Source organism: Triturus cristatus, chromosome 5_1, assembly GCF_964204655.1.
Source record: "Triturus cristatus chromosome 5_1, aTriCri1.1, whole genome shotgun sequence".
NCBI classification, from domain to species: domain Eukaryota; kingdom Metazoa; phylum Chordata; class Amphibia; order Caudata; family Salamandridae; genus Triturus; species Triturus cristatus.
In genome coordinates, this window is record NC_140587.1 from 148608232 (window position 1) to 148629990 (window position 21759).

General features: G+C 48.7%; 1 protein-coding gene across 2 annotated transcripts in view; it reads right to left on the reverse strand.

The window, feature by feature from the left end:
* The window catches only part of LOC146830440 (ranBP-type and C3HC4-type zinc finger-containing protein 1-like), a 540476-nt gene that overhangs the window by 335971 nt on the left and 182746 nt on the right, over positions 1–21759 (reverse strand). For both annotated transcript variants that reach the window (XM_085604678.1, XM_085604679.1), the window contains exon 6: positions 5517–5808. In XM_085604678.1, the coding sequence (XP_085460804.1) occupies positions 5517–5808 (292 nt within the window). The remainder of the gene's footprint in view (positions 1–5516; positions 5809–21759) is intronic.

Sequence of the window (21759 nt, forward strand, 5' to 3'; positions counted from 1 at the left end):
GTTGTTTTTCGGGGAGAAAAGTAGTAGTTCAGTTTTGCTGGGGTTCAGCTTTAAGTGGTTGGTGTTAAGCCAAGTTTGTATCTTGATAAGTGTGGCATTCAGATGTAGGATGTCACTGGGTGATTTAATTTTTTAATAGACTTGGGTGTCATAGGCATATAGGTGATATTTAACCCAGACTTGGTTCAGGATAACAGTAAGGGGTTCCCTGAAGAAACTGAAAAGGGATGGGGAGAGAGCTGCGCCATGGGGTACACCATGAGGAACTAGTGAAGGTTTCGAGAGACAGTTGTTGATTTTTTATTTGTTGCAAGCGATGTTGCAGGTGAGATGTGAACCATCTTAGGACTGTGCCATTGATACCAGTGCGGTTCTTGAGTGTCTTGAGTAATGCTGGGGGATTTAAGGTATCAAAAGCCGCAAATAATTCAAGTAGGATTAGGAGGAATACATCCCCTTTTTCTAAGGATCTGCGAATGACATCCGAGATATTGAGCATGGTAGTGTCAGTGCTACAGCCTTTCCTGAACCCAGACTGGAAGGTGTCATGGAGGTTGAATTCTTCTATGTGTTGGTTAAGTTGTAGTAGGACGCACTTCTCCAATGTTTTGGCTAGGAATGGAAGGTTAGTGATAGGTCCGAGGTTATTAGGGTCGGCCCTTGGTTTTTTGAGTATGGGTGTGATTTGGCCTAGTTGGAGGGAGTCAGGGACACTGCCTGAGGAGAGAGATGATTTTAGTCCACAATGGGACTAGCATGCAGGTCTTGTGACACTTCTGGGGAAAATCGAATGTTGTCTGTCAGATCTCCGCGAACACAACATCATGATGGACGAAGTGCTGAACTTTTCAAACACTTGCCCAGAGTCAAGAGATCTGGGTTAAATACATCGTTCTTTTGCTCACCATACCACCTCAGTTTGGACCCAGCCATATGCAAATCAGTCTTGACAGTCCAGTCAGAACTGCTAGGCCAGGTCCACCCTGGAACAGAAACAGGCATTCTGGGACCAGTTTTGGGGTATCACCTCATCACCCAGGCTAGCTTGAGTCCAGTGGCACAGTAAGCAAGGGATTTGTGTCTGAGCATACCCTTGGCCAATTAGGGCAAACATAGCAAACACAACAACATGATGGACAGAGTGCTGAAACCTTTCAAACATTCGCTCCCAGTCAAGTGATCTGTGTTGAATCCATTGTTCTTTTACTCACCAAGCCATCACAGTTTGCACCCAGTCATATGCAAATCAGTCTTGACCCTGCTCCCCATGGGAACAATCTAGTTCGAACTGCCAGGCCAGGGCCTCCTTAGACCAGAAACAAGCATCCTGGGACCAGTTTCGCAGTATCACCCCTCATCAGCCAGGCTAGCTTGAATCCAGTGGCACACTGAGCGTCCATCACCTTGTTGTGTTTGCTATGTTCGCACTAAGTGGCCAAGGGTATGTCCAGACATGGGTAACTTGCTTGATGTGCCACTGGATTCAAGCTACCCTGGCCGAAAAGGGGTGATACCCCAAAATCGAGCCCAGGATGCTTGTTTACAGTCCAGGAAGAGGACCTGGCCTAGCAATTCAGGCTGGACTGTTCCCATGAGGAGCAGGGTCAAGACTGATTTCTAAACTGGGGTGGCATAGTGAGCAAAAGAATGAGGGCTTAAATCCAGATCTCTAGACTGGGGATGAGTGGTTGAAAAGTTTCAGCACTCCGTCCACCATTTGTTGTGTTTGTCTGTCAGAACTCCAGCAGTGCTGAAGCCAACAGCAGAAGCACCACTGGAGTGTAGGCATGCCATCAAGCATATGGGACCAGCAAGAAACACTAATCAAGAAGGACCTTAACACATAGGACTGTTAGTACCGGAAGAAGAGCTTCCTCCTGTAACTTCAGGATCATAGTCCCAAGCTCACTGAGGGTACAGAATGCCTTCAAGGAGACAGTGTCTATCTTCATTCCGATAAAGATGAGACAGTGGGAGGGCTTGAAGTGCAACTTAAGAAGGTCGATCAAAAACCCCAGATCAAAGAGTAGTGAGATTGTTGTATACAGGTGTACCAACAACAGTTCTGCAAAAGAAGGGACACATTTCAGTCTTTCAGGTCCAAGACCAAAAGTGCCAGCGCTAGGGAAAGCATCTTCTTCAGAGGGGGGAAAGCATTTAGAACACAAAAAAACAGAATGAGGCTTAGATGGCCATCTTTCCTGGGAACAAGAAAATAACTGCATAGCCCAGTCTTGTTGTCGGGACATAGCCTCATTTACTCAACAGAACGAGAACCTCCTACTACAACGTATGAGCATGGTTGTCTGAGATGACAGAGAGAACATGGGGATGGGAGAAGATAAGTCATGTAAGGAGAGGGCACAGAATGATCTGTGGTGATGGATTGCCAGCATCAGTGGAAGGGCGCCCCACCCCTTAGAGGACCAACATGCTCCTTCAAGGGTGAGCTAAAGTGGTTTTACAGAGGGACGGGGAGAAGTAAGAGGGCTCTTGTGACTGCCCTAAATAACAGTCGGAGCTGCTACGCATCCCGTAGCTGCAAAAAACTCGTTGGGTTGCTACAAAGGCTGGTGCTGCTGAAAAGGAAGATCCACAAAGTATCCCCTGAACTTGCAATACTGCTACTGAAACTGGCGAGCAAGAGTAGACAGTCCCACAGATCAAGTTGTAGCCCAACCAGGCATTCCAGTGCAGAGTCAGCATTCTCCCCAATAAGGTAGACTCCATCAAAAGCCATGTACGTATCAATTTAGTACTTGCAGCCGAAAATGCAGCAGTGCACTGTACAGGGTCAAAGGTAAGCATGCAGTGATTCAAGTAACAGAAGAGGTAGCTGGTTAAGAGATGGTTACAACATTGTGATGTAGTGTATTTTATAGAGGTGCATCTCCAACTCTTTCCAAAATAGAAGCAGAGTTGGCACAGTCCTTATGGATATAGCAATGTTGTTCTAGGTGCATCGATAAAAAACGTCCTGCTGCCTTGTTTTTTCTTTTTTATACTTCTTAGTCTCCAGTTTGACGGTGGCCTGGCTGATGGTGTGCAAAGAGCCACCACAGATGGTGAACTTGTCTGCAAGGTAAGCAGGGACTCTGGTCATGATGGCTTTGTAAATGATGCAGCTGGTTTTGAATATAGTGCAGGCCAGGAAAAGGAGTCAACAGAATTCAAAATAAATAAATACCATAGTAACGTATATGTGAACTAACACATATACAATATTCTATGTAGGGGCGGTTACATACGTAAAAGGGGCCTTCACATATTCATAGACATCAGGGAGAAGATTTGCTCGCACATACATTAAATTGCGGGTGAAGCTATATTACAAGGCTAGAAATCTGACCACTGTACAATGCTTCAGTCAGAAACTCCTTTCCGAAAAAACGGTCTGGTGGTTAAAGCAACCCAGTAACAAAAATAGATGGCTATGAATCAAGAGATCATGAACTTTCTTGAAACTTCAAACCCCCTCGATCCATCTCAGCATGGGATTAGACCCAACCACTGCACAGAGTCTGCACTAGTGGGTGCCACAAAAGAAATTAAAGCCATTAAAGACAATGGTGGTAAGGCGGCTCTGATCCTGCTTGATCTTCCAGCCATGTGCAATACCTTTTACCATTACCTTTTGGTCAAACATCTTGAAATTATCTGCCTAAGGGTTCTGGCACTACTGATCAGTTCCTTTCTGTCCAATAGAGAGCAGGTGGTTGTTCTTGAGGACTTTACATCAGCACCATCTGGGGGCCCCCCAACCTTGGGTCGATCCTGCCTCCGGTCCATAAAGCAAAGAACTTCGGGATTATCTTTCATGCCTAATTAGCATTCACAGATCACATTAAACAGGCAACATCGTCCTGGTTCCTCATTTTAAAAATCCTAAAAAGAATCCTTCTTTTCCATTCAAGAGAGAGAGAGCGAGAGAGAGTTGTAGAAAACAGTTATAATTGCCTTGGTAATTTCAAAACTAGACTACTACAATGCCTTGTATGCAGGCTCTAAAATTTACCAATTAAACAAACTGCTGACTCTCCAGAGCACTGCAGCCCGGGTACTGATGAACCTCCCTAAATTCTGCTCTCTCTCAAACCATTATCGATATGCATTGTTTACCAATCAGGGAGCAAATCATGTTTAAAGCACTGTTCTGGGCACATAAAAGGTTTCAGCGCTCCGTCCATCATCTTATTATCTTTGCGCCACACAAGGTTGGCCCACTTTTCTTTCAGAAGATTTTCAAGTGGTATATACCTACCTGTACCCTTCGGTCTAGCATGGCGAGATCAAAGAATAAAAAAGCCATACTGGGAAGGAAGACGTTTCTCCTGTTCCACATGTAAATGGTGGAATGCTATGCCTGACCACCTCATAGGGTAGCCAAAGCTGTTAAAATTCAGGAAATAACTGAAAACCTGGCCTTTTCGCTCCACTGCTTAATTAGCTCTTCAGTTGCCTTCCTCCAGAGGTTCATGTTTGACACTAGCACCAAGACGCCGATGGTATTTGCGCGCTTTATAAACTATTATTATACCATAATAAACAGCAACACATAAAAATATAAGTCTTGCAGGTCAAAGAGAAGACTTCAGATACATCAAGTTGCCCCCTCCCAGGCAAGAGTTCACTTGCCCCCTAGAAGGTAAGAGTTCAAAGTTCTGCATTTTCATTAGCATTCTGGTACTTGAACACATGTTTTCATATTGTGCAAAAATCAACAGAATCTTAGGTACAAGATTGAAAGCAAGACCCTCAAATGAACTAACAATGACATACAAAATGTGAGCTCTTTGCACAGATTTGTAGCTTACAACACAAAATGTAGGTGGTGAATTTAAAACCAGTAAGCGTCCAGGGAGAGGTAGGGGACAGCAGGTCCTCCAAGGGTGTGTTTATTCCATTACCAATGTGCCAAGTGGGCAGGACATGGCATGTTCTGGTCAGCACTCCCCAGGGTGGGTACAGTTTTTATGGCAGCCTAAAGGGAAGTCAAACTGGAGAACAGCAGTATATCTACATTCCTTAAGTACAAAACCCAACCTTTTTCCATACTTTCAAGATTGCCACCACATTGAGTCACACAGCATAGTGTCACTGTCAGTCATCTTGGAAGTATAAAAAAACAAATGTTTTCTACACTTTTCAGGTAGCTGCTGCATCACATCATAACGTTGTGTCACGCAACGTGGTAGTCATCTTGAAAAAAAATAAAACACTGACAGATATGACCTAAGTGGGAAAACACAAGTAAAGGGAAGAAAGCCATTGAATTAAAAGGAGGGAAGCCAGACAAACAAAAAAAATCCAATCATGCCCCAGGGGCTGTCCTCCGGCCCTCTCTATGTATTTTGGAAATAACTGCTCTGGCTAACTGATGGCTAACCCTGTCTGCAGCGAAGCCTAGAAAGGGTACAGACACCTATGCTCTTAACCCAATACTCACAAGGAGAACTTGGAAATGTATTAAACAAACTGCCAGTCAGTGTGCAACTGCAAAATGGAAAAGCTGTCACCTTTCTTGGAGGGAAGTTTGCTTGGTAACGTGCTAAATTTCCACTTCTCGTCTGTACCGCAACAACTATCCTGGTTTGCAATCAGAGGTTGCGGTCTGGTCATGGTCAGATTCTGGTCATCCTCATAACGCTGCCAGGAGAGATGTGCCTTTTTGGCTGAAAGCAGGTACAAGAAGGCAGTGTCCCCATCCTTTCTGATACCATAGGAACCAAGTGTTCTTTCGTCTTTGCAGAGACACTGGCCGATGATCCAGCGCTGCACACTAGGGTGGAATCCATACTCCTGAAAAACCTAAGAAGAAAGTTCATGTTGCTTACAGGGTTGTTACTATTTTAACCTATAAGCATTACAAATATATTAAACATTAAGAATAAAAAAAATGTAATACTAGAACATAAAAATATACGATAATCCTTCATTATTGACCTGACCTTACTACAAATTATTTCTACATCCACCTCTATTTTATGCGTGAACTATTCACCATTGAGCTGTCGTCTTGCATTGGACTTTACATCAAGTGATGACTGATGCAGTCTAAAGCAGTGTCCATGCTACACTTTTACGAGACAGTTCAGGGCAATCACTCCCGTAAAAACAGAATACCACCGTTGTCTAATTGTGGCTTTTCCCGATGAAGGCACTTCCCCAGTGCCAAAACGCGCGTAGAATACAACAGTGAAACATTATTGTGCCACATTGTTTGTCTATCAATACAAACATCCAAATTAGTTCTTGTTTAACTGTTCGTTCACTATTTGTTGCTTTTAAATGTTAGAGTGTGACTGTAGATATGACTGGTGTTGTATGATTGAATTTTTCCTATGAATGATTTGTTCATTAATAAAATATATTTAGTACTTTCATAAATAATTCAGTTGGTTTTTGCTTACATTTATTTTTTGGTTTTTGTTGATTGTCATTTATCTTTATGTATATTATCAAAATTGTTGCCTCAACTATTTACACCCTTACTGGGGCTGAATGTGTTAGTCAAAGAATGACTAAGGGTGGGGGGAATTGAAATTTCCAAACAGAGTAGAAAAACTATCACAGTAGTGGTTATCAGAATCTTCAAAAATGAATATCTGAGGGAATGGAGGATAGACACTGGTTAACGGTCTAGAAGCCCAAGCCGCAAACAAACAAAAAAGGACTACATAGCAACAATATAAGTTAAAAATACGATATGTATTACAAAAGGAAAAATGTTATGCACCACATGAGGGTGTCGAGGGCCTGCTCTGACAAAGCGGATAAAAGTAGATAATTGATAATAAAGAATCCATGTAAAAAGGTCCCTGCAGCTGTGGTCCTTGAGGTCATCTTTAGTAGCAAATCACACCTTATAAGCAAAAAGTAAAGTAGCAGACATCGTTCTTTTGCAGGTGTAGCAGGTTCCACTATTTATTGTATTTTTTTTTTCAGATATTGGTGTTTCCAAGGATCAACCTTGAGATTATAAATCTGGAGAGGATTCCTTGTTAAGTACTGCATGTTGGGTATGCTTCTGTGCAGAGGACTGGTGTATTGTGCAAAAAGGCAGCATGAGATCAGTGGTGCCTAAGATGGATGGAGGACCAGTAAGAGGTTGCCTAGCACAGTGGGGATTGATGGAGCACAGATGAGCGGTAGCACAAAAAGACAACCTGTCCATGAGCCACTGGCAGGTTCATGCATCAGTGGGCAAACAATCCAAATCATCTGGGCTGCCAAAGGATCCTTGCTTAAAGGAGTATATAAACCAATACAAATGAGGGGACTCAAAGTTGCTTCTCTCAGAAATTGTGCCCGAGTCGATTATTCTCTGTTTCGCATTCCAGTCTGTTTTCCTGTGTTTCCTACAACTTGGCTAAAGCAATGGACACGCTAATATCTGCCTGGTTTATTCAGGTTAGTATTTAAAGGATAAACTGCTCTGTGTGCGCTTACCTTCCACAGTCTGGTTACGTCTGAAGATTCGGATTTAACCTAGATGACTTCATCCGGTGAAGGGGTAGTGGAAGAGGCATTAAAGAAGGCTACTTCTAAAAAGAGGATAGCGCATAAGATTTCTATGCCTTTATGGCTTTTTTCACCTGGCACATTTGAAAGTATTTTAAGAGGCATCTGTAGCCAGTTTCCTCACCAGGAAAGACAGTATAGCTTTCGGAAGAGCTCAAAGCATTTTTAGAAATAAAATAACTGACCTCTACATCATGCCTTTGGCACCACTGTTGCCACAGCTAGCACATTTCAGAAATGCACTGTAAGGGTTGCTGTGGCTGTAATTTGTTTGCAGAAATCCATCAGAAGCTTGCCCTCTATCAGCTTGCCTTCTAATGTACAAGACGGCATGCCTCCACTTTCACAATGGAGCCTGGCTTAGATCAACTGCTAAGGCACATATGAGCACCATATGTCTCCTTACAGTCCTTCATTCTGCTTATTAATTTAGACGATCAATTCCCAAAGTTGCCCCCCCTTCTTCTCACGTTTGCTAGTACACCACCTGTGACAACTTAGTCTTTTTCCTATAAAACCATATAGTAAACATTTCCTCTTCCATGTTGACAAACCAATTAAAAATAATTAAAACTCATTAGCAGAGGTTACGAAGGGATCTGATCTAATCAAGTGTAAAAGAGCACCTTTCCACAAGGTGAGCATACTCATATAAGCCACATTTTGAAAATATCAAGCAGAGATTTGTGGAAGGATGGAGACAGCTTAGTCACCCAACCACCAGACACTTCATCTTTGCACGACTATCTTGCTATAAGTAGCTATATTCTCTTGGGGTCCATGCATCTTTCAGCAAAGACAGGATGCTTCTAAGGGATAACAATGGTTCATACACCAGTGGTCTCAAACGAACAAGTTACTTCCCTTCGGTAACGATATAACTGTAAGAAACATAGGTTAGTTATAGATTCCTTACTTTAGAATTACTCCCAGGCATCAAGACTGGATCCGGAAAGTTTTTCATCCGCAGTACCCCTGCGAGTAGAAAGGTGGCGCCGGTCGGCTCTGCGTTAGTCGTTGGCGTCGGGGTCGCCGGGATGATGTTGCGGTAGCTACATAGACGCCGCTCTCGCTCGCGGACGTAAGTTTTGTACACGACTTTCCACGCCAGAAGTGCAGAGCCATGCAAGCCACTGAAGCACAAAACTAGGGCCCTGAAATTAAATCCTTCACCCTAGAAGTCAGTTCGCAGAATGGGGAAGATGGGTGGGGCGGTAAGGAATCTATAACTAACCTATATTTCTTACAGATATATCGTTACCAAAGGTAAGTAACTTGTTCATCTGAAAGAAACAGTTAGTTATAGATTCCTTATCTTAGAATAGATACCCCAGCAATACCAACCCCGGAGGTGGGTCTGCGAACCAAGTTCACACCAGAAAGTCCTGGAGAACAGAAAGGCTAAAGAAGCCGTCTCTTCGGACTTGACCATCCAGGCAGTAGTGTTTTGTGAACATGTGCAGCGATGCCCACATAGCTGCCTGACAGATGTCAATAAGGGGGACTCCACGTCCCAAAGCAGTGGTAGATGCCGTCGCCCTGGTGGAATGGGCACGTAGCCCCACGGTAGGCTCCTTCTTTGCCAAGGAATAGCAAGCTTTGTTGCACAAAACAACACATGTAGAGATGGTCTGTTTCTGCACAGCCCGACCTTTTTTGGCGCCCACGTAGCCAACAAAGAGTTGGTCATCCAGCCGAAATTGCTTTGTGCGATCCAAATAAATTGAAAGCGCACGTTTTGGATCCAGAGGTGGAGCCTCTCCTCTTCCTTGGAAGGATACAGAGGCAAAAAGAAGGTGGGCAAAGTGATGGTCTGTCCAATGTAGAAAGAAGTAACCACTTTGGGAAGGAAGGATGGACGAGTTCAAAGGACAACCTTGTCTGGATGAACAGCCAGAAAAGGAGGCTTAGAAGAAAGAGCTTGGAGCTCACTCATCCTGCACGCAGAGGTGATGGCCACCAGAAAGGCAGTTTTTAAGGTCAGAAGCCTGAGAGGACAGTTATGCAGCGGCTCAAAGGGAGCGCACATAAGATATGTAAGAACTAAGTTCAAGTCCCACTGTGGCATTACAAAGGGAACAGGAGGAAAAAGATAAGTAATGCCCTTAAGGAAGCGATTTACAACAGGGGACTTGAAAAGAGAAGGCTGAACAGGAAGCCTAAGAAAGTCTGAAATGTCCGAGAGGTAGCCCTTTAGAGTGCCCAGAGCAGAGCCCTGCTGGGCCAAAGAAAGGAGGAACAAGAGAACCTCAGAAATAGGGGCGGAAAGGGGATCCACAGCCTTTGCTGTGCACCATGCCAGAAATTTGTCCCATCTGCAGGAGTATACCGTCTTAGTGGAGGGACGCCTGGCTGCCAAGATTACATTACAGACTTCGGGAGGCAGGTCAAATGACGTCAACTCAATCCCCACGCAAGGAGATGGAGGCCGGACAGGTTCGGGTGGAGGACCATCCCCTGCTGCTGTGACAAAAGATCCTCCTGAAGAGACAGTCTGATCGGAGGATCGAAGGCCATGTGTAGTAGCTCGGGATATCAAATTCCTCATGCCCAATCCAGAGCCACAAGAATGACATGGGACCGGTTGCGCTTGATCTTCTTCAGCCACTCTGGGCAGAAGTGGTATAGGCGGAAAGGCATACAGAAGACAGCAACTCCACTCACGACGAAAAGCATTGCCTAGCGAGTGCCACCTTGCAAGTTCCAACGCCCAGAATTGCTGACATTGCGCATTCTCGTCGGTGGCGAATAGATCGAACCAAGGCTCTCCCCGCTGTTGAAAGAGACCTTGCACCACCTTTGAGTGCAGACGCCATTTGTGATCCATCATGAACCTGCGGCTGAGTTTGTCCACCCTGGCGTTCAGAGAACCTGCCAGGTGCTGAACCACCAGGGATATGCCCTGATGTTCCAGCCATGTCCAAAGGCAGAGAGCCTCTTGACATAGGGTCCACAACCCCACCTGCCTTGTTTGTTTTAGTACCACATGGTGGTGGTGTTGTCCATGAACACCTGCACTACTCTTCCCCGGAGGGAAGGAATGCTTGGAGTGCAAGACGAATCGCCAGAGGCCTCTGATCTCCGCCTCCCCCATGTGGCCGCCCCATCCCAGAAATGATGCATCGGTCACCACTGTGAACTCTGGTTGGGGAAGGGAGAGGGATCTGCCGTCGACCCAATCCTGGTTCATTAGCCACCACTGCAATAGGTGTGCAGTGCCCTCCAGGATCTGGATGCAATCTGACATGGTCCATCTGCAGGAGGCCATCAGGCCCAGTAGCCGGAGAGTCATCCTGACAGAAACTCGGGTTAAAGGCTGAAAGATCGGAATCATAGCTCGAATATCCCAGACTCGTGTCCGCGAATGCAGGTCGGCGGCCGTAATCTGGAGGTGGGAGACGACAGCCTGGGGCGAGCATGCCTTTACCAGCAGTCGTCGAGATAGGGGGAAGACTGGCACCCCTGTACTGCGCAGATGAGATGCGACCACTGCCATCACTTTTGTGAACACCCGAGGGGCGCTGGTAAGGCCAAAGGGGAGCACAGTAAACTGAAAGTGCTCATGGCCTACCGTGAACTGCAGGTAATGGCGGTGGATGTGAAAATAAGCGACCTGCAAGTCCAATGCTACCACCCAGTCTCCAGGGTCGAGGGCAGACAGGACCGGAGCTAGCGTCAACATTTTGAACTTCTCCCTGAGAACCAAGATAGGACACAGGCCTTTGTCCTTCTTGGGCACCAGAAAGTAGTGGGAATAGCAACCACGACCTACTTCTGGGTCAGGAGCTCGTTCGATGGCTACCTTGGCCAAGAGTGCCGAAACTTCCTGTTGGAGAAGGGCCAGCTGATCCTCCAACATGCGATAGTACGGAGGTGGCATGGATGGAAGGGTAGTCTCGAAGGGGAGGGAGTAGCCCTTTCGGACTATTTGCAAAACCCACCTGTCAGACGTGATGGTGCACCAGTGGGGGAGGAGATGGAGAATCCTGCCGCCCACTGGCGATTGGTGGCCCTGGAAGGTCGGACTAGGAGGGTTTGGAGGCTGTGGCAGAGGGGGCTGTGCTAGACTGGCCCACCCACTGGCCTCCAGAATCACAGCAGGGGCTGAACAGCTTGCGCTGGCCTGTGGCTCTGAGCGGGGCACCCCTTCCGTAGCCACAAAAGGGGCTAAAGCAGACTGCGCACGGCGGGTGTTGGAGAGGCCCAAGAACCTGGCCATAGCCCGAGAGTCGTTGAAGCGCTCCAGCGTGTTGTCTGCCTTGTCGCCGAATTGGCGACGGCCATCAAAGGGCATGTCCATAAGAGTGGATTGGACATCCCCTGAAAAACCAGTCGGCCTCAACCAGGCATAGCAACGAAGGGCTACCGAAGTGGAAATCGTCCTGCCTAGTGAGTCGGCGGTATCCAGCCCACAACGGATGGTAAACGTTGCTGTGTCCCTCCCTTCTGCAACTGCACAGGAGAGTATGGCCCGGGCCTCCTCTGGGCACTGGGTCAGCACTTGCACCACCGTATCCCAGACGGAGTGGGTGTAGCGGTCCACCAGACATGCAGTTTTTACCGACCACAGTCCCAAGTAGGCTTGGGCGTAGTTCACAGGGTTTTGCTACGCGGAACTCCGCAAAGTTACAAAAAAACTCTGCAAAGTTCCACGAGTGGCAGAGTGCAATGCGAACTGCAATTTGTGCTGGTATTGCGGTCGCTCGGGTAGAAATTCTACCCGAGCAGCAGCTCGTGTCAGCAAACTTACCGTCTTACATTCCGCAATCGCAAGCGGGAAAAAACCCTCTGCACATTGCGAAGCGGAGTTTTCTGCACCCCACAAGCTCCGCGGAGTACAGAAAACTCCGCAAACAGAGCAAAGTTCACCGCCCAGGCATAGTCCCAAGCTGGAGGAAGAAAATATCTTCTTCCCAAGATGGTCCAGCTTTTTGGATTCCCTATCAGGTGATGCGTTGGGGCATGTGCCTTTGGAGGTGAAGGCTTGGACCACCAAGGTGTGTGGGGTGTTGGGAGAGGAAAGAGGGGTTGCCCGGGGCCAGGCAGTGGCATCGGGCAATCATCCTATTCACAGGATCCCCTGTGTTGGGCCTGGACCAGGTGCCCAATAGGATGTCAGTGAGGGCTTCATTAAACGGTAGCAGGGGCTCCGAAGAGCTTGCGGCTGGTTGAAGCACTTCCGTAAGGAGGTTAGTACTGACTGCCACCGTAGGTAGCTCGAGGTGGAGAGCCTCGGCCGCCCTACGCAACACCACGGCGTGAGACGCTCCCTCGGTAGGAGGCAACAACATGCCATGATCTGGCTTCCCCCAGTTCCTCTCTCCAGTCCCGTTCGTAGCCCAACTGGTCAGTTAAAGGGTCTCCAGACCCTCCCAGTCGTCCTCACCTTCTTCTGACTGCCAATCTTGTGAGTGCAGTTGTAAACTGCCATGTCGACCTGGCAAGTGCGACCATTTACCAGGCCATAACCTTCCCTTTTACTACATGCAAGGCACCCCTAAGGTAGGCCCAAGGTATCCCCATGGACAGGGTGCAGTGCCTGTGAAAAGTAGGACACGTCCTGGTTTGTTTTACATGTCCTGATCATAAAATACTGCCAAATTTGTTTTTCACTAATGCAAGGACTAGCTCTCCCAAGAGGCTATCAATGGAGCTGTCCTGTTAACATTTTAGAAGTATAACTTTCAATTGGGAACAACTTGAGATTTGGAGTTAAAGAACTCTGAGCTCAGAATTTAAAAACACATCTTTAGTAAAGATGGTTTTAAAATTGTGTGTTTTAAAATGCTACTTTTCGAGAGTGGACATTTTCTTGCTTAACCATCCTGTGCCTTTGCTTGCTTGTGGAATCAACGTCTGGCTTAGACCGACAGAGCCTTGTTCATGTATTCACTCTAGACAGTCACACAAGGGAGCTGAGGTATGCCCTGCATATTCTGATTGCCCATCACCAGGCTGATGAGCCTTTCAGAGCTAGAATGGTGGAGGAGTTGTCGCATACACCTGAATAGGGCTGTGCCTGGCCTCTCACAATGCTGACCCCACCCTCCTGGAGTGTATCTTGAGCTAAGACCAGGCAGGACAAGAACTTGTGCACTACAAAGACAATGCTTTGAAGAATGCCTTCTACAAAGTCCAAAAGGGAAATAAGCATTGAACCTAAAACCCAAGTGTTTTAGGACACTTCTGGATTGAAGTCTTTGCCAAGAAGGAGAGCTGAAGAGCTGTCAGGAGGAGTACTGCCCCTTTGCTGTGTGTTCCTTTGCTGGGTGGGCCTGCAGTAGCTGCTTCTGTCTGTGGGCAGTGAAAAAACTGGACTTTGCGGTTTGTGTGTGTGAGAAAGTGGCTCTGTATATACTGTTCCTTAATAAGTACAGGGTGTACAGAGTCCACAGTCCCCAAGGGTTTGACAAGGGCTTAAGTTAGATATAACCTTACTCTCTAAAGTGGTAGCTTGGTCGAGCAGTAAGGCAGTATCAGAGGACAGTGTAAAGCATTTGTTGTACAAACTCAGTCAGCAAATGGTCTCACACTCAATAACTGAACTCTAGGCCAATTGTTTATATATAAAAAATATATGCTTGTTTTTTTTTAGAACCAACAATTGGATTTAAAATATCCTTTCTCAGAATGAGATGTTTTATATAAATACTTTTGCAATATGCAATTGACTTTTGTAAAAAGTTACAGGTGGTTGCAATAGGCAACTCTATTTTAAACACAACAATGCATTGAGCTCAATGGACATTTCAAGTTATTTGCAACAGATTACTTTTAGGATTACTTTTTAGAATTCCAGGACTGGATCCTAGATTCAGTATTGGGTCAGTACTTAGAATCAAGTGATGAAAGGCGACTTAATTACTGTGATGATTTTTAAACAATATTTAGCTATTTTAAAAGTTGACACTTAGAAAATATTTCAAAGAAAACAGTCAATGATTCCCTATGGAAGAAAATTCAAGTTGCAGGTACAGTATGTTCGTTACTTTTGTAATCCAGTACTGGGTGCCTAGACTCAGTACTGGGACCTTTATCCAAAACAGGTAAGTAATTACATTTTCAGATATTATACGATTTTTAAAGAATATTTAAAGATTGCAGAAATTGACAGAAGAAATTTCACAGAAAAAACAGTCAATGATTTCCTATGGAAGAAAATTGGGTTACGGGTAAGTACAGTTGTAAGTATTTTTCAGAGTCAGTGCTGGGCACCAAGATCCAGCATTGGGAGCTCACCTAAGAGCAGGTGAGTAATTTCGTTTTCGTTACTTGGCTGATTTTTAGTGAATATTTTAAGATTTGAAAAGTCCACACTTAAAAGAAATTTCAGAAAAAAGCCAGTCAATGTTACCCTATGAGGAAAATAGTTATCGGTTTAAGGGTAAGTACTCGACTGGCAGAGTTGAGGTTCTGGGCATAGTCTCAGGGGTCCCCCAGGGTCAGGTAGGTACAGTTGGTTCACCCTCAGCGACTCTAGGGCGGCCGGGTGCAGAGAGAGTTAGGCCCAATGTTATCCTATGAGGGATATGGGGGGCCTTGGTTGGTGGCTGCTGACTGGCAAGCCACGCGGCTGTGGGAGCTGGGCTCCTGGTCACTTACTCAGGGCAAGTGGGGAAGTAGGTAGGTGTAGAGGTTGCACTGACAGGGCCACTCGGCCGGCTGGGTGCAGGGTGCTTTTGAGCATTTGGGCGCTCAATTGATTTCAATGGGAAATCTCCGGTTTAGAAAAAGACTGCAAGCTCGGGGACGAGGATTCTTCAGGTGCCACCACCATTTCGAGAGGTAAGTTGGGTAGTTGGAGAATAGGTAGGTACCCCGGGATTGGGCACAGGGGGCCGCGGGGCGTGTAGGAGTGCCTTTTGGTGTCGGGAAATCTTACCCTCTGTTGATCGCGGTAGGGGGGGCACCTTGTTCTGAGGCTGCAGGCTTCTTCAGGAGTGTCGAGGGAGGTACTTGGGTGCCTGACTCGGGGTCACAGTCGCCGTGGGGTCGTCCTCGTGGTCTTTGTTCACTCCGGCACTGGCCAGGCTTGGCTGGTGCAGAGGGTGCTGGGTTCGCGGTTCCAGGCTGCTGCCAGGGATTAGAGGTAGGTTTTGAGTAGAGCCTCTACTCATGGGAATCCCAGGGGCTTAGAGCCAAAAGGTAGCCAGGTCCTCCGGGGTTTGTGAGGTTTCTGGCCACAAGAGATGCTGGGTTGGAGTAGGAGCAGGTTTGAGGGTCGACAGGCCGGTAGGGCTAGGGCCAAAGCAGTTGGTGTCTTCCTCTTCTTAGCAGCTGCAGGGCAGGTCTTCTTTTTTTCTTGCTCTTCTTTGTAGTTTGGAATCTGGAATTGGGGAAGGAAGGTTCAGGCTGCCCCTAAATACTAGATTTAGGGGCGTTACAGGTAGGTGAAGAGCAGGGACCAATGGGTGCCTGTCCTGGGGTGGGTACACCCCCTATCCGGCCTCTCTCCTGTGGGAGGGGGGCAGTAGCCTAGTCCTGATAGGGTAGGGCTTCCCATCTTCAAGATGGCGAAAATCCGGAGATGTGCTTCACCTCGCCTCCCCCACCTGAGGGGTGGGGTTGGCAGGCTGGCACATCTCCTGTCCTTATTTGGGGTTATCGGTCAAAGCTTCCCGCCAGAGTGGGGGGTTGCAGTGGCCTGGGGAAGCTCACAGTGGCGGCATGCCTTTGAAGCTTCCCCCTGCCCATCCTGGGGAGGAGATTTAGCACCTCGCCCAGGATGTGCATTGTTGCAGGCCCAGGAGAGCAGGGGCTCTCACACCCAGGGGTCCAGCAACAGGTCTGCTGTGTGGCAGCCTAAGCAGCCTCAGAGCAGACGTGGATTGTAGGTTAGGTTTAAGGGGGCATCTCTAAGATGCCCTCTGGGGTGCTTGGTACATTAAATTCCACACTGGCATCAGTGTGGGTTTAATGTGCTGAGAAGTTTGATACCAAACTTCTCAGTCTTCAGTGTTGCCATTATGGTGCTGTGGAGTTCGTGTTTGACGAGCTCTCAGCACCATGTACTCTTAAATGGCAGCACTGCACTTACAGTGCTCAGGAATGGACCTGGGTACTGTAGGGGCACAGGGATCCTGCTCCTGTGCCCACACCATTGGCATAAGGCACCCAGCTAGAGGGGTGGCTGATGTATGCCATGGCAGTGTAGGTGATGGGCATGGCACACAGGGATGTGTGTCATGTCGACTTTGTTTTTGTCTTGCACCCAAACACTCAGCCTGCAAAGGCAGTGTGTGTGTGTAAGGGTACAGGGCCTCAAAGGGAGGCACAATGAGTGCTGCAGCCCTTAGAGGCCTTCCCTGGTCACAAGGCCCTGGGTACCTAGGGTACCATTTACCAGGGGCTGACATGTGGCCAGGGTTTGCCAATTTGGGTTTTGTTTGTTTTAGGGAAGGAACATAGGCCCTGGGCCCCTGATTGGCAGGAGTGCAGGGCACACTCAGTCAAAGTACATTCAGCAATTCAGCAAAAAGTGGGGGCATACCATGCAAGAAAGATGGCACTTTCTCACAGTGTGTGCTTTCCTCCTGTTGAAAGTCTCAGGGCCATCAAAGACTTCATCTACAGCACCTAGACTCCATAACTGGGAGTCCTGAACCTGCCAAGTGGTGCCAATTCGAGTTTTGGGCCCCTGGAGGTGTTTTCTAAGCTGTAACTGCAAGAAAAGCATTCTCTATGCCGTCACAGACGCCGCTGCCTGCACCAATGCTGTGGTCCCCATTCGCTGAGTGAGTGCAGTACTGACCTCGACGGCATCGCAGCCCTGGTCTCACCGACAACATCGCATCTCACTGAACTCGACACCGCTGCTTGCATTGCAGCCTTGAGCACCGCCCTGTCGCACCATCCGACAGCAAAGCAACGTTGGCTTTACTGACGACAATGCCTAAGTGGTGTCACCGATGCCCCTACCTGCACCGCAGCTGTGGTCACCGCCTCGCCTCACCGCACCGCACTTGAAGCGCTGCGGAGTACAGCGTTATCAACTCCGACACCAACGCTCTGCATCAACACCACGCGGCTGTCTTTACCGAAGCCACAGACACTACATCGTGAAGTGCATGACGTACCGCCCACGATGACACCGCAGCCCCAGTACTGCCAATGTCAGTGCTTCGGACTTCGATCGCACGGAGTTCAACCTGCAACGCTTGGGACTGCAAGGACTCCCGCACATCTGCACCGACTTGCAGTACCGACGCCTCTCCACTGCACTTCATCAAAAGGTCCTCGAGCCCTCTTCAACTCCAAAGTACTGTTTGCGGGTCTTCCCCGACGCCGTAGCAGGCCCTAGAGTCCATCGCGGTCGGACTGAACTGTTGGATTTGTTGGTCATGATGCACAAGTTACTTACTTGTGTAACGATATAGCTGTAATAGACATTAGTTAGTGATAGATTCCTTACCTTAAAATATCCCCAGGCGCCAGACTGAATCTGGAAAGTTTTCGTCAGCAGTACCCCTGCGCGTCGGTAGGCGTTGTCGTGCGGCTCCGTGTAAGTCACTGGCGTCGTAGTCGCCGAGATGACGTCGTCAAAGCTACTTAGACGTGCCCACGCGCGCTGACGTCAGTTCTGTACATGAGTTTCCGCACCAGGAACGCAGAGCCATGCCAGAGACCGACTACTGGTGCAATAGAACTAGGGCCCTGAACCCTAGAGAACAGTTCGCAGAACGGGGAGGGAGGGCGAGCGGTAAGGAATCTATCACTAACTAATGTCTCTTACAGATATATCTGAAAGAGACACGTTAGTGATAGATTCCTTACCTTAGAATACATACCCAAGCAATACCAACCCCGGTGGTGGGTCTGCGAAGTGAGATTACACCAGAAAGTCACAGAGAACCGAACGGCCAAAGAAGTAGTCTCTCCGGACTTGACTGTAAAGGCAATAGTGCTTAGTGAACGTGTGCAGCGTGGCCCACGTGGTCGCCTGACAGATGTCTTGCAGTGGGACACCGCGTCCCAATGCTGTAGTAGCCGCTGTTGCCCTGGTCGGATGGGCGCGCAACCCTACCAGAGGCTCCTTTTTAGCCAAAGTGAAACTGGCTGGAATTCACAAGAAAACCCAGCAGGAGATAGTTCTCTTGGGCACAGCCCAGCCTTTCTTGGTTCCCACATAGCCAACAAAGAGCTGGACATCCACCCGGAATGGTTGTGTGTGGTTGAGATAAAATGAAAGCGCGCGTTTAGGGTCCAGACACTGGAGCCTCTCTTCTTTTCTGGATGGGTGCGGAGGCCGAATGAAAATGGGCAGAGTGACAGTTTGCCCCAGATGAAACGCAGGGACTATTGGTAGAAAGGAGGGATGTGGCCCAAGCACAACCTTGTCCGGATGAACCGCCAGGAAAGGAGGTTTACATGAAAGTGCCTGGAGCTCACTCCCACACCTAGCGGAGGAGATAGCCACCAGGAAGACAGTGTGCAAAGTTAATAACCGTAAAGGACAGTTATGAAGAGGCTCAAAGGGAGCGCACATTAAGTATGTGAAAACCAGGTTCACCATTGGGGCATTACAAAAGAAATAGGAGGGAAAGGGTGAGTAATGCCTTTGAGAAATCTATTGACCACAGGGGACTTGAAAAGAGAGGGCTGATCAGGCAGCCAGAGAAAGGCTGAAAATGCAGAAAGGTAGCCCTGAAGAGCACCCAGAGCAGAGCCATGCTGGGCCAAAGAGAGAAGGAACAATAGGACCTCAAAAAGAGGGTCAGAAAGGGGATTTACAGCTTTCGCTGTACACCATGCCACAAATTTGTTCCACCTGCAGGCATATACAGTCTTAGCTGAGGGACGCCTGGCTGCCAGAAGCATATCACAGACTTCCGGAGGCAAGTCAAAGGGAATCGACTTTCGCCACACAATCTTTATGCAAGGAGGTGGAGGCAGAAGATCCTTTCTAAGAGGCAGCCGTATCGAGGGATCTACACTCATACTGAGTAGCTCGGGATACCACTCGAGCCATGTCGGTGCCACAAGAATGACTTAGGCCTGGATGTGTCTGATCTTCATCAGCACTCTGGGTAGAAGTGGTATAGGCGGAAAGGCGTACAACAGACCGCAACTTCACTCACGTCGAAAAGCGTCGCCGAGCGAGTGCCGCCATGGAAACTCCAACGCACAGAACTGTGGACATTGCACGGTCGCTTCGGCGGGGAATAGATCTAATCAAGGTCCGCCACACTGTTGAAAGAGACCTTGCGCCACGTCTGAGTGATGACGCCATTCGTGATCCATCATGCACAGACGGCGGAGTGCGTCTGCCCTGGCGTTCAAAGAACCTGCCTAGTGTTGAACCACCAGGAGAATGCCCTGGCGTTCCAGCCATGTCCAGAGGCGCAGAGCCTCCTGATCGAGGGCCATGACCCCACCCCACCTTGCTTGTTGCAGTACCACATGGTGGTGGTATTGTCTGCGAACACCTGCACTACTCTCCCCTTGACAGAGGGAAGGAGTGCTTTCAGTGCAAGTAGGTTCGCCCTGAGCTCCAAAAGATTGATATGGAGTTTGGACTCCGCCTCAGACCAGAGACCTCTGATCTCTGCCTCTCCCATGTGGCCGCCCCATCCCAGGAGGTACTCGTCCGTCACCACTGTGTGCTCCGGTTGAGGAAGGGAGAGGGATCTGCCGCTGACCCAACACTGGTTGGTGAACCACCACTGCAAGTATTGTGCAGTGCCCTCCGAGATCTGGACGTGGTCGGACAGGTGTCCCTGATGCTGCGCCCACTGGAACTTCAGGTCCCACTGCAGAGCCCACATATCCCATCTGGCATGATTGATCAGCAGGATGCAGGAGGCCATGAGGCCCTGCAGCCTCAGTGTCTTCCTGACCGAAACCCAGGACAAGGGCTGAAAGATCAGAATCTTGCCCTAATGTCCCGGACTCGATGTTCAGGAGGATAAACCCGAAATTGCACCGTGTCCAGAACCACTCCGATGAAGAGGAGCTTCTGAGAGGGACCAGATGCGACTGCGGCACGTTGACGGAGCACCCCAGCAAATGCAGGAGGTCGGCCGTAGTCTGGAGGTGGGAGACAACTGCCTGGGGCGAGCCCGCCTTCACCAATCAGTCGTCGAGATAGGGGGAAGACAAACCCCTGAACTGTGCAGACGAGCTGCGACAACCGCCATCACTTTAGTGAACAACCGAAGGGCGCTGGAAAGGCCCAAAGGGTATCCCGGTGCACTGAAAATGCTAGTGGCCAACTGTGAACCGCAGGTAACGCCGGTGGGCCGGCAGGACGTGGAAGTAGGCTCGATGGCCCCCAGGCCAAGGGTACCGCAACTTCATCTTTGCAAAGCGTCAAGTGATCCCCCGATAGCGGTGGTACTGATGTGGCATAGCAGGAGGAGTAGTCTCGAAGGGGAGGAGTAGCCCCTTCGGACTATTTGCAGAACCCACCAGTCCAAAGTGCTGGGGCACCAGTGGGGGAGGTGATGGTGAATCCTGCCGCCCACTGGCATGTGGTGGGTCTGAAACAGTGGACTGAAATAGCAGACTAGGAAGGTCTTGAGGCAGCGGTGGTAGGGGTGGCAGTGGACTGATCTGCCCGCTAGCCCTGGGACCCACCCTGCTGTTATACAAATTGCTCTGCCTATGGAGGATGCGGGGAATCCCGCTGCATCTTTGCCCCTGGCAATCGCTTGGGAGAACACCTACCAAGCCTCCGCTAGACACTGTGGCAGCACCTGCGCCACCGTGTCCCACACAGAGTTGGAATAGAGGGCCAAAAGGCCCTTGGAGAAGCAGAGCCCTGGACCACTAGACACTCTGGTGGTAGGTGCTGTGCGATGAAACTGGGGATGCCTTGTATGCACAGGCGCCCCTGTGTTACGTTTAAAGTGCGTTATTGAAGGGTAGCAGCGGTTCTGTAGAGGAGGCCGCTGCTGAAGCACTGCAGAGAGGAGACTGCCCCAATAGGCACTGTAGGGAATTTGAGGTTAGGAGCCTCCCCTATGGCATATCACATAATGTACCCACCACCTCTGTAGCTACGTAGGAGGGGGACAGTGTATCAGGACGTAGAGAGAATTCTAGCTTGCTGGGATTCTCCATATTGTCAATCTAGTTTAGATCTTCCACACAGCGAGCGGCGAGGAGGTCCTCAGACCCCTCCTAGTACCCCCCTTTGATCAGGAATAGGGATTGGAGGCAGGAAAACGCAGGCTCGATATAAACCGGCCCTGGAGGCAATGAAACCGTTGCCGGCGCTGAGGCCGGCGCCAAGGCTGT